General features: G+C 42.5%; 1 protein-coding gene across 1 annotated transcript in view; it reads right to left on the bottom strand.

Annotated features, from left to right (window-relative positions):
- SMARCA1 (SWI/SNF related, matrix associated, actin dependent regulator of chromatin, subfamily a, member 1) overlaps positions 1 to 12925 on the bottom strand; it is a 109465-nt gene that overhangs the window by 19021 nt on the left and 77519 nt on the right. The window contains exons 21-22 of the mRNA XM_038747895.1: positions 5518 to 5636; positions 5183 to 5395 (exon numbers count right to left, since the gene is read on the bottom strand). Of these exons, the coding sequence (XP_038603823.1) occupies positions 5183 to 5395; positions 5518 to 5636 (332 nt within the window). The remainder of the gene's footprint in view (positions 1 to 5182; positions 5396 to 5517; positions 5637 to 12925) is intronic.

Raw genomic sequence — 12925 nt, 5'->3', positions numbered from 1 at the left:
TCTCTGTACCTCAATTCCCTCATTTGTAAAATGGGGATGGAGATTGTGAGCCTCACGTGGGACAGGACTGTGTCCAACCCAATTTGCTTGTATCCCCCCCAGTACTTAGTACAGTGCCTAGCACACGTAAGCAATTAACAAATACCACAGTTATTATTATTATTATGTTTACAGGATCCTGAAGGTTTAAATTAAGAACGAGAATTTTTTCTCGAACTTCATCTTGCCTCCTAAACATCTCTTCCTCCCGATTTGCCCGTCTCCATTGACAATACCACCGTCCTCCCAGTGAGTGAAGCCCGCAACCCGGATATCACCCTCGGCTCCTCACTCTCACTTTACAGTCAAGTCCATTCTACCGCTGAAACTGACATTTTCCTCGAAAGCATTTCCTGGATTCACTGAAATGCTTCTGAGGAAAGCACTGAGGAACGGTGTGGTCTAGTGGATAGAGCCCGGGACTGGGTGTCTGGCAGAACTGGCTTCTAATCCCGGCTCTGCCACTTGTCTGCTGCGTGACCTTGGGCAAGTCACTTGCCCGCTTCACTCCTTCCAAGCCCATGTCCTGACTGTTCCCAGTTCTCATTTTGCCTTTGATCGCTAGCTCACTTTGTTCCCAGAGCCTGAAACGCCCTTCCCTACCAAACCCACCAAACTTTAGCCATCCCCACCTTTAACCTTACCTCCTCCAACAAGCCCTCCCTGGTTAATTACTATTACCCCAATTCTTAATTTTCACCTTTTGGTTGCCACCTGCACTTATATACACATTTATTTATGCCCATTCTTATCCCCTGTGGATATATATATCATTACTTCTAACCACTTAGAGTTCAAGTCCGTAGTAGGCAGGAAACGTAAATGCTTAATTCAGTGCACTGTACTCAGTAAGTGCTCAGTAAATATCGCTACTATTACTAGCTCAAGTTATTTCAATTTGGGGGGTTAGAAGTGGCAAAAATTGCAACCCAACAACTAACCTGTAAATTTATAAACCACCCTGTGAGTCACTCACCTGCAATAACTAACCTTAAGTCCAGGATCCTTTGAGACCTTAGCATTATCAGTGTTATACTGTTATTGTTATATTGTTCATTGTTGTTATTATGTACTCTCCAATGCTCCTAGTACAGTGTTCTGCCCACAATAAGCACTCAATAAATAGGATTGACTGACTAGAATTCATGTGACATTATGGTGAGTGTTGTAAACAAATTTTTTTCACAGTGTACCACTATCTCTACTGGATCAGGAAATTAAATATCTATAGTGAGCAACAATTTCATAACAAATGAAAAAATTAAATGCAATGAAACCATTCCTTTAGTATGAGGGGGTTGGGGTATTAAGCGCTGGAGTATTCATTCAATCGTATTTATTGAGCACTTACTGTGTGCAGAGCACTGTACTAAGCGCTTGGGAAGTACAAGTTGGCAACATATAGAGACGGTCCCTACCCAACAGTCTAGAAGGGGGAGTAGATACGAGATAATCAAGTCCCACATGAGGCTCACAATCAAAGTAGGAGGGAGAACAGGTATTGAATCCCCATTCTGCAGAAGAGGGAACTGAGGCACAAAGCAGGTGAATGGCAGAGACAGGATTAGAACCCAGGTCTTCTGACTCTCAGGCCCACATTCTTTCCACTGGGCTAGGCTCTTTCTCTAAAATGTAAAAATTAGGAGGAAAAATGGATCTGAAAGAGGAGAAAATGCAGCAATAGGTATAATCTAGCAATGGATATGACAACTGGCTGATTGACTGAATCGACAAAAAGTGATTACAAAAATAAACAAGGATTGCTCCTAATTTTCAGTGAGGAGATTGAAATGTCTTTCCCCTCAAATCGTTCAGAAGAACTGCAGGGGACAAAAGTTGTGGCCACTACGGTGAGTTCTACATTTCAGGCTTATCATTTCTGCCTCAACAGCCCTTTGCAACTCCAGAATACTTTCAGAAGGAACTAGCTAAGGTAACCTGTGACAGGAAAAGGAGGAAGTATTTGCTCTGTTTCACCCAAAGGACTGCCGCCAAGATTAATCAACTAAAAGGGAAAAATGTTTGGAAAGACTAGCGATCAATCACTCGATCACATTTATTGAGTGCTTACCATGTGTGGAGCACTGTATTAAGCGCTTGACAGCAGAATTAGCAGATATGTTCCCTGCCCGTAATGAGTTTACAATCTAGAGGGGGAGATAGGCACTGAGTATTCCCTTTCTCATAATGATTTTTTCACTACTCCTTTCAATTCTTTCATCTCATTTTTAAAATATGATATTTTCACTATTCCTTTCAATAATGATGAGTATATATCTATAATTTAATGTATGCATTTTGATGCTATTGATGCCTGTCTACTTGTTTTGTTTTGTTGTCTGTCTCCCCCTTCTAGACTGTGAGCCTGCTGTTGAATAAGGATTGTCTCTATCTATTGCCGAACTGTACTTTCCAAGCGCTTAGTACAGTGCTCTGCAATTCAATCAATCATATTTATTGAGCACTTACTGTGTGCAGCGTACTGCACACAGTAAGTGCAGCGTACTGCACACAGTAAGTGCTCAATAAATACGATTGAATGAATTCCAAGGTATTAATTATTAATTGAGGGCTTACTATGCGTGAAGCATTGCACTAAATGCTTAGGAGAGTACAATCCAACAGAATTATTCATTCATTCATTCAATCATATTTATTGAGTGCTTAATGTGTGCAGAGCACTGTACTAAGAGCTTGGGAAGTATAAGTTGGCAACATATAGAGATGGTCCCTACCCAATAGCGGGCTCACAGTCTAGAAGGGGGAGACAACAAAACAACACATATTAACAAAATAAAATAAATAGAATAGTAAAACATATTTACTAGTATTTACTAATATTTTGTTTGTACAAGTAAAATAGAGTAATAAATCTGTACAAACATATATACAGGTGCTGTGGGGAGGGGAAGGAGGTAGGGCAAGGGGGGATGGGGAGGGGGAGGAGGGGGAGAGGAAGGATGGGGAGAGGAGAGGAATTAGCGGGCATGTTCCCTGCCCATAATGAGTTTACAATGAGTTTAATCTTTGTAAATCCTGAAGTTAAGAGCCCTGATGGAGATACTTCCAGTTCTTGGAAGCATAAAGCCCCAGCTTGAAACAAACTCAAGAAAAACGCCTACTCGTCTTCACTAGAAACCCTGCTCTACAATGCGGGCTCACGACCCAAAAAGTCACCCCGACTACAAGTAGCACAACTTAGAGGACATATAACCTCAATGAGAATAAAAGAGAAGCTTAGTGAAGCTAAGAAATTAGTAAGTCTTTTAAAGAGAGATTTTCGGGAAAAAAGGCAGAATCTTCCTTTTCAAAGGTAACCACATATATACTGATTTATTCACTCTGAGAAAAAAAGAACATCGTACCAAATCATGTTTTAAACCTCTCGGCTTATGGTTTTGAACAAACACTGCAGTTAGAATCTGTCTTTGAATTGTTAAAAAAAGAGGGGAAATTTGCATTTATTGATAAAATAAAATTTCCCGAAGAAAATGTTTGGAAGAGAGATGGGAAGATGGAGGAAAGAATGGTTATTTCAACGGGCTTTGGGAGACATCTAGTGGCTTTTAGCGCATACTGTACTGACTTTTTTCTCCTCCGGAAACTATCTTAACGGAAATCTATTCTTACCTAATAAAAGCAGACCATTTAAACAAATCTACTTTACTGTAGTGCTTTGATTCAATATTGTTGGCCGACATAGGGGACAAAAGACCTATTATTTTGTCAGGGCTGTGGATCTCATCAAAACCAGGTGCCAGTATCATAAGTGTTCTGTCACATCAAGCAATCGCTGGTATTGATCAATCAATCAATCGTATTTATTGAGCGCTTACTGTGTGCAGAGCACTGTACTAAGCAGTTGGCAACATATAGAGACAGTCCCTATCGAACAGTGGGCTCACAGTCTAGAAGGGGGAGACAGAGAACAAAACAAAACATATTAACAAAATAAAATAGAATAGATATGTATAAGTAAAATAGAGTAATACATACGTACAAACATATATACAGGTGCTGTGGGGAAGGGAAGGAGGTAAGGCGGGGGGTGGAGAGGGGGAGGAAGGGGAGGAGGGGGAGAGGAAGGAGGGGTCTCCTTCCTTAGTGCTTACTACGTGCACTAAGCATTTGGGAGAGTACAATATAATAGAATTAGCAGACACGATCCCTGCCCATAACGAGCTTACTGAAATTACTGGCAAAAAGGGGGAATGTAGACAAAGTGTCTATGAAACGCCAATGGTATGAAAACTCGGGAACACTAAGTTCAAAATGTGTGGTTCCTTCAAGGGTATACTCAGGGAAGGGCAACCGAGATGAGCAGGGGATCAGAGAAACTTCCTAGCAAGGACGGACTGCAAGGGTTTGGAATCTTCTCTGTGTCTCCGTTACCTTATCTGTAAAAATGGGGATCAGGACGGCGAGCCCTAAGAAGGACACGGACTGTGTCCAACCTGATTTGCTTGTGTCTACCCCTGTTCTTAGTACACTGCCTGGTACGTGGTAGTGTGGTTGAGGAGAAACAGCATATCCAACGTATCCAAGTGGAAAGAGGTGGAAGTCAGAGGATCTGGATTCTAATCCTACTGTGTGACCTTGGACAAGTCACGTCGCTTCTCTCTGCCTCAGTTCCCTCATCGGCAAAGTAGGGATTCAATACCTGTCTCCCTCCTACTTAAACTGTGAGCCCCCTAAGGGTCTTCAATAGGTTGTAGCTCCCCAAGCTTCCATGTGTGGGTACATATGCATGTAATGTGCATATGGAGGCATACAAATACATAAAGGTCAGTTATGGATGGAGTCGTTGTTCAGAGTGCTAATTTTAGTGAATGAAAAACTGGCTTCACAAATTACCTTTTTTTAAATCTTCTTGACTGACAAGGTTTAACCCTTTTAAGCTTTTATGGCAGTGTTTACTTTCAATTTCATACAAGAGCATTATTAACCAGCTCTGTAACTTTAAAAACAACACAACCAGCATCTCTTGGAACAGAAAATCATGGAGTGGAAAAAAAAAGGAATAAAAATTGTCCTCCCGCCTAATTGCTTCCTAACTTCCAAAGTTCAGACAAAGAACCAAATTGCAACCTAATGAAGATGCGCAGTTTACTTCTGCTTAAAAGTCAAACCTTAAGAAACTTACCATGGCCGTCCTCGACTTGATAAACCAGTCAAATCTGAACTGTGGAGCGTTGCGCACACATTGCCTTAGTTCTTCATAGACGTTTTCTTTATCAAAGCCCATTTTATGTAACATGCAAATCAAGAACCTGTCTTCTTCTTCTGTATAATTCTTTCCTTTGTTTGTTCCATACTGAATGCGCAACTGATGAAAAGGGGCTTTATATCTTGCGATCTGAATACCAAAGAAAAAAAAAAGAGAAAACGATGCCTTTACTGAGTTCAGAACAATAAACTTCATCACAATGATGGTATATGCAGCAAAGTAATTATTAAAAATTTCAGGAAAAATGCTACCTTGGCATCCAAAGCCTTCTTGATACTGATTCTTCGTTGGATCCTCGCTTCACCTCGTTCGATCTGAGCCATAATTCTTTCGATATCTTGCAGTTCATTGCAACGTTCCCAAAAAACAGCTGAAAGGCAAAAATACCATATTTTAAAATTACTTTGGACCAGAAGGCACGATTTCATTCTCATGACAGGCCACCAGGGATGCTTTCTGAAAAAGAGTAAAACTACCTTTTGCTGCTGTAGTCACGTTCTTGAAAATGGAAACTCCTTATGAGAAACATTGTTACACAAATCCAATTTTCCCCTAAGAATTCAGGTAAATACGGGGAATTTGGTTTCAGGGATGTTCTGTACCAGACGAAAGGTGCTGGGTGCATATATGGAATACATTTTTAAAACACTGAAAAGACACAACACCAACAATGATAACTGTGAACCTTGATGGAGGAAGTGAAATTGTGGAAAACATCGATTTTCTTAATCCTTGTCAAGCACTTCACAAACTCCTGCTGGCCACTTTTGACCCACAATCCTCAGTAACATGATTATAATGAGTTAAATCTGATCACATTATGATCATAATGAGTTACACACGCAAGGACTACTATGTTGTAGCTCTACAATTTAAGCAATCGTACAAAAAGGAGTCCCAATTAACTGGGTGTGTTGCCTGGCTTTCATCCCGAACAGCAGCGGCGAAACAAAAAGCAACCCACAAGTTAAAGTGTACGTTCCCTAATAGATGAATGGCTTTATAATGAAATAACTGGAACCGGGGTGATGAATCAATCTATCAATAGTATTTACTGAGCACTTACTTTGTGCCAACTTGTACTTCCCAAGTGCTCTGCACACAGTAAGCGCTCAATAAATACGATTGATTGATTGATTGCAAAACACTGTACTAAGCACTAGGGAGAGTACAATCCAACAGAATTAGCAGACCCGTTCCCTGCCCATGATGAGCTTGCAGTCTAGAGGACTGCCTACATACCTAGGAACTTCAGTAAAACATTAATTTTCTTCTATCCCTACGATCTTGGAATTTAAGTAGAGAATGGCAACATATGGTTTTCATAGGGCTTGGCAAAACTGGGAACCTAACGCTTCCCTTAAAATTCAGGTGAGCTTCAGTAATTACAACTTTCACAGTCAGGCCCCCTAGATCTTTAGCTAATCAGCAACATTTACTGATTATTTAATGAATACCACAAAGACCGACATTTGGAGAGACACCACCTTCAGCAATGCATCCTTCCCAGAGCCTGATCCAGGCAGTGTGGCCCAATGGATAGAGCCCGGGGCTGGGAGTCAATAGGTTATAGGTTCTAATCCCAGCTCTGTGACATTGGGCAAATCACTTCACTTCAGTGCCTGAGTTCATGGCATAGTGGATAGAGCATGGGCCTAAGAGTCAGAAGGTCCTGGATTCTAATTCTGGCACTGCCATTTGTCTGCTATGTGACCTTGGGCAAGTCACTTCACTTCTTGTGCCTCAGTTACCCCATCTGTAAAAAGGGGGTTGAGATTGTGAGCCCCATGTGGAACAGGGACTGTGTCCACCCCTATTTGCTTGTATCTACCCCAGAGATTAGTATAGTGCCTGGAACATAGTAAGAACTTAAAAAATACCACAATTTATTATTATTACCGTAATATGAAGAAGTATTACAGAAGTGTAATACGAACAAGTATTGCAGAAGTATAATACAAAGGGAATACACTTGTTGGTAATAAGCCATCAATAGTAAAGTTTTCTGGTAGAAGGACCGCTTAGGACAGGTAACGTGGTGGGGAAACTCAGCAGGATTCCTGAAAATTCCAATGCAGGCAGCAAAAACCATAGTGGGTAATGAGGCAGCTACCCTGGCAACTGCCTGCTGGTCTAAGAATAATAATAATAATAATAACAGTATTTCTTAAGTGCTTACTATGTGTCAAGCACTGTTCTAAGCACTGTGGTAGATACAAGCTATGCAGGTTGGACACTGTCCCTGTCTCACATGGGGGGTTCACGGTCTTAATCCCCATTTTACAGTTCAGGTAACTGAGGTACATGCAAGTTACATGACTTGCCCAAGGTCACACAGCAGACAAGTGGCAGAGCAGGGATTAGAATCCAGGTCCTTCGGAATTCCAGGCCCGTGTTCTATCGACTAGGCCACGCTCCTTCTCTTTGATGCTATGGCACAGCATCAGAATTAGGTTGTGATCATTTTGGTAATGGATGGATTTTCTATGTAAGATTCTTGCAGACATTTAGCAATGTGATGCCCTCTCACTAACTACAATAACTGACCCAGCAGGACTAGGTTTGAGAGGGATCAGAAAAATACAACTGGCCCAGAGCAAATCACTAGCACCATTATCTGGGAAAAGTCTTTGTGGTTGGACCAAGGCTCACCTGTCATTATTCATTCATTCAATCATATTTATTGAGCGTTTACTGTGTGCAGAGCACTGTACTAAGCGCTTGGGAAGTACAAGTTGGCAACATATAGAGATGGTCCCTACCCAACAACGGGCTTACAGTCTAGAAATCATTAATAACTAGGGACTCTATTACAACAATGCAGTCCCCTTGGTCTGGTGAGCTATTACACTGAGAAGTGAAACTGGGTGATGCAAGACACTTGAATTCTAATAATAGTAATAGTAATAAATAATAATAATGGCATTTGTTAAGTGATCACTACATGCCAAGCACCGAACTAAGAGCTGGAAGTGAAACTGGATGATGCAAGACACTTGAATTCTAATAATAGTAATAGTAATAAATAATAATAATGGCATTTGTTAAGTGCTCACTACATGCCAAGCACCAAACTAGGAGCTGGAAGTGAAACTAGGTAATGCAAGACACTTGAATTCTAATAATAGTAATAGTAATAAATAATAATAATGGCATTTTATAATGGCATTTATTAAGCACTTACTATGTGCAAAGCACTGTTCTAAGCACTGGGGAGCTAACAAAGTGATCCGGTTGTCCCACGGGGGGCTCACAGTCTTAATCCCCATTTTACAGATGAGGGAACTGAGGCCCAAAGAAGTGAAGTGACATGCCCAAAGTCACACAGCTGACAAGTGGCAGAGCCGGGATTTGAACCGATGACCTCTGACTCCAAAGCCCAGGCTCTTTCCATTTGTTAAGTGGCATTTGTTAAGTGCTCACTACATGCCAAGCACCGAACTAAGAGCTGGGATCGATACAAACAACACAGTCACTGTCCCACATGGGGCTCAAGTCTTGATCCCCATTTGACAGATGAGGGAACTGAGGCCCAGAGAAGTGAAGTGACATGCCGGAGATCACACGGCAGATAAGTGCGGAGCTGGGATTAGAACCCAGGTCCTTCTGAGTCCCAGGCCCATGTTCTATCCTCTAGGCCACGCTCCTTCTCTATGCAGAGCTCTGTGTAGCGGCATCACTACATTGTCCATTTCCTTCCTCTCCCCCTCGTCCCCCTCTCCATCCCCCCATCTTACCTCCCTCCCTTCCCCACAGCACCTGTATATATGTATATATGTTTGTACATATTTTTTACTCTATTTATTTATTTATTTAATTTATTTCTACATATCTATTCTATTTCGTTAGTATGTTTGGTTTTGTTCTCTGTCTCCCCCCTTTAGACTGTGAGCCCACTGTTGGGTAAGGACTGTCTCTATATGTTGCCAATTTGTACTTCCCAAGCGCTTAGTACAGTGCTCTGCACATAGTAAGCGCTCAATAAATACGATTGATGATGATTGTCCCCGGCCAGGGAAGCAGCCACGATGGAAGGGCGGTATGGGCGGCCTCAGCTTACCAACATCGCTCAGCCAGGGTCAGGTGGCTTCTTCGTCCTTTTGAGTGGGAGGTTTCCAGAAGTAGCAGTAGAAGGAGGACCCCCACCGTGACCACAGGATATATTTTCCATTGCACTTCATCTCCCCCCTCCCGCTCCAGGCTTCCCCTTTGCCTTTCCCGCAAATGAAGGCAGTTGGGGGGCTGGGCGCTCTGCACACAGTAAGCGTTCAATAAATACGATTGAATGAATGAATGAATGAGGGTTAGGTTAAGTGCTTGGAGAGTATTATATAACAACCTAACAGACACACTCCCTGCCCACAGCTGGGAATCTTCCTGGGATTCAAGGTCTGTATTGTAACCATCAATCCCAACAATTCAATGAGACGCAGCACAGAGCACGGGTCTGTGAGTCAGAAGGTCATGGGTTCTAATCCTGACTCTGCCACTTGTCTGCTGTGTGACCTTGGGCAAGTCACTTCACTTCTCTGGGGCTCAGTTAGGTCATCTAAATGGGGGTTGAGACTGCGAGCCCCACTTGGGACAGGGACTGTGTCCAACCTGATTTGCTTGAATCCACTCCAGTGCTTAGTACAGTGCCTGGTATGTAGTAAATAATAATAATGATGGCATTTATTAAGCGCTCACTATGTGCAAAGCACTGTTCTAAGCTCTGGGAAGGTTACAAGGTGATCAGGTTGTCCCACAGGGGGCTCACAGTCTTAATCCCAATTTTACAGATGAGGTAACAGGCACAGAGAAGTGAAGTGACTTGCCCAAAGTCACACAGCTGACAATTGGCAGAGCTGGGATTTGAACCCATGACCTCTGACTCCAAAGCCCGGGCTCTTTCCACTGAGTGACGCTGCTTCTCATACCCTGATTATTATTATTACAAGACACAAGAATAATAATATAATATAATATAATAATAATATAATAATCTTAGGCCAAAATCACAGAGAGCAGAAGAATGTGTCTCTGTCCCAAAGCAAGTGGCTTTCCGACATTGGAGACAAGTATGGTTCGCAAATTGGGGGGGAAGGTAGCTAGAGAGATGCATTATTTTTTCATTCTAAAGCATCGTATTTTAGGAAATTCACCTTTTATCCGGAGTTACCTAGGGTTTGGAACCACGTGGAATTTTTTTGTGTCCTTTTCCCCAGCTGCAACTACCCCTTGCAGAGCCTAGAATCTATTTTGATTCTGCCTCCTTGTCCGTCCGAACCCTTTATCCGAGAAGAGCCGTACCATTCTTGATTGCTTCACAATGGGCCACTTTGTTCGATGCCGTTTCCTCTCAGCAGTGCACATTCCTGCCTTATCACTTGAGGTTGGGCTCTATTTTAGCCTTAAAGCACTTGTCTGCCCACCCTGCATGTGGCTGCACCAGGGACGATAGCTGTTCGGACATTCTGCAGACAGGTTTTCTGCCCGCCTCCTTCCTGGGCGAATTAGGTTGTAATCAGCGTTGCTTCTAGCTGTGTTCTGGGCCTTTATTGTTGGCACTGTATAGATGCCCAGAGTGATGCTACGGAAACTGCTGTGATAATCATCGACATAGTAATATTAATAATGGCATTTATTAAGCGCTTACTATGTGCCAAGCACTTTTCTAAGTGCTGGGGGGGGGATACAAGGTAATCAGGTTGTCCCAAATGCGGCTCACAGTCTTAATGCCCATTTTACAGATGAGGGAACTGAGGCACAGAGAAGTTAAGTGACTTTCCCAAAGTCACACAGCTGACAATTGGCGGAGCCGGGACATCACGGAACTGTTGATCGTATTCACTGAGTGCTTACTGCGTGTAGACTGCTGTACTAAGTGCTTGGGAGAGTATGATATAACAATAAACAGACACATTCCCTGCTCTTATTAAGTGCTGGGATAGATTGAAGATAATCAGGTCAGACACAGTCCCTGCTCCATCCTGGGCTCACAGTCTAGGTGGGAGAGAGAGCAGGCAGTGATTCCCGTGTCAGGTGTTGTACATATTTACTCTTGTACATATTTACTATTCTATTTATTTTATTTTGCTAATATGTTTTGTTTTGTTGTCTGTCTCCCCCTTCTAGGCTGTGAGCCCGCTGTTGGGTAGGGACCGTCTCTATATGTTGCCAACTTGTACTTCCCAAGTGCTTAGTACAGTGCTCTGTACACAGTAAGCGCTCAATAAATACGATTGAATGAATGAAGGAATGTTACAGATGAGGAATCTGCTGAAGAAGCCAGACGTGAGATATACAATCCACCTGGATCTTGTAGCCAAATATAGCAACATCCCTCTTCTGAATCTTTGGTTTGGTGATTGTTGCTGCCATAGTGACATGCTCACCACCTCTCAAAAGATCTCATGACCTTCTTGATTCAGTTTTCTACTTTAATTTAGGGCTGTCGGAGTTGTAGATATTATTAGTCACTAGCACCATCAGAAATTAAGGAGCTTCTTACAGTAGAAAAGCAGTGCATCATCCACCTTTCATACCTACTCTTGATGTAGTCAAAATGGATAGTTTCAGAAAATCCACTGTGCAATGCGCAAATTAAGCCAAGAAACATAGGCAACAAATGGTGGATTGTCAAAGATGGTACTCCAGGACTACCCACAAAAATACTGAACTGGAGAATTCTAAATATCCTTAAAGAGTCTATACGGTTCATCTAGAGATTTGGGTCCATTCGAGAACAGGTATAGGATGGTCACAAATGGGAAAGAACCAAATCCTTAGGCCTGCCCAGAGAAGACCCCAAAATCAGAGATTGAGCCAGGAACCAATCTCCAAGGTTCAATCTTAAACTGACGCAAACCACTTTGGCCTCCCTAATCGTGGGTTATTTACCCAGAGCTAGCTGAGTCACAACTGCAGCAGCCTCGGGATAAAAAGTCACAGTGTTTCTCACTGGGGACTTTTCCCAGGGCATTTATGTAAAGGAACTGAATCCCACCTCTCCTTATCACCAATATATGGAGAAGGATCACTCTCAGCATAACTCGTAATCATTTTTCTACAGAAACGTTCAGTCCATGTTATACCCACGTTTTAAAAATCTCCAGTGGTTGCCCATCCACCTCCACATAAAAGAGAAACTCCTTACCATAGACTTTAAAAGCACTCAATCACCTTGCTCCCTCCTACCTCACCTCACTGCTCTCCTAGAACAAACCAGCCGCACACTTTGCTCCTGTAATGCCAACCTACTCATTGTGCCACAATCTTGTCTATCTGGCTGCTGACCTCTCGCTCACGTCCTTACCTCTCCCTCATGTCCTGCCTCTCCCTCTTCAAATCCAACAATTACACTCCCCACCTTCAAAGCTTTATTGAAGGCACATCTCCTTCAAGAGGCCTTCCCTGACTAAGCCTCTTCTCCCACTCCCTTCTGCGTCCCTTTATTCACCCACCATACCATCAGCCCCGCAACACTTATATACGTATCCTTAATTTATTTATATTTATGTCTATCTCCCCCTTAAGACTGTAAACTCGTTGTGGCCACAGAATGTGTCCACCAATTGTTACCCTGTAATAATAATAATAATGGCATTTATTAAGCACTTACTATGTACAAAACACTGTTCTAAGCACTGGGGAGGTTACAAGGTGATCAGGTTGTCC

The sequence above is a fragment of the Tachyglossus aculeatus genome, chromosome 6 (assembly GCF_015852505.1).
Source record: "Tachyglossus aculeatus isolate mTacAcu1 chromosome 6, mTacAcu1.pri, whole genome shotgun sequence".
Classification (NCBI taxonomy): domain Eukaryota; kingdom Metazoa; phylum Chordata; class Mammalia; order Monotremata; family Tachyglossidae; genus Tachyglossus; species Tachyglossus aculeatus.
This window is presented reverse-complemented; position numbering and strand designations above follow the sequence as displayed.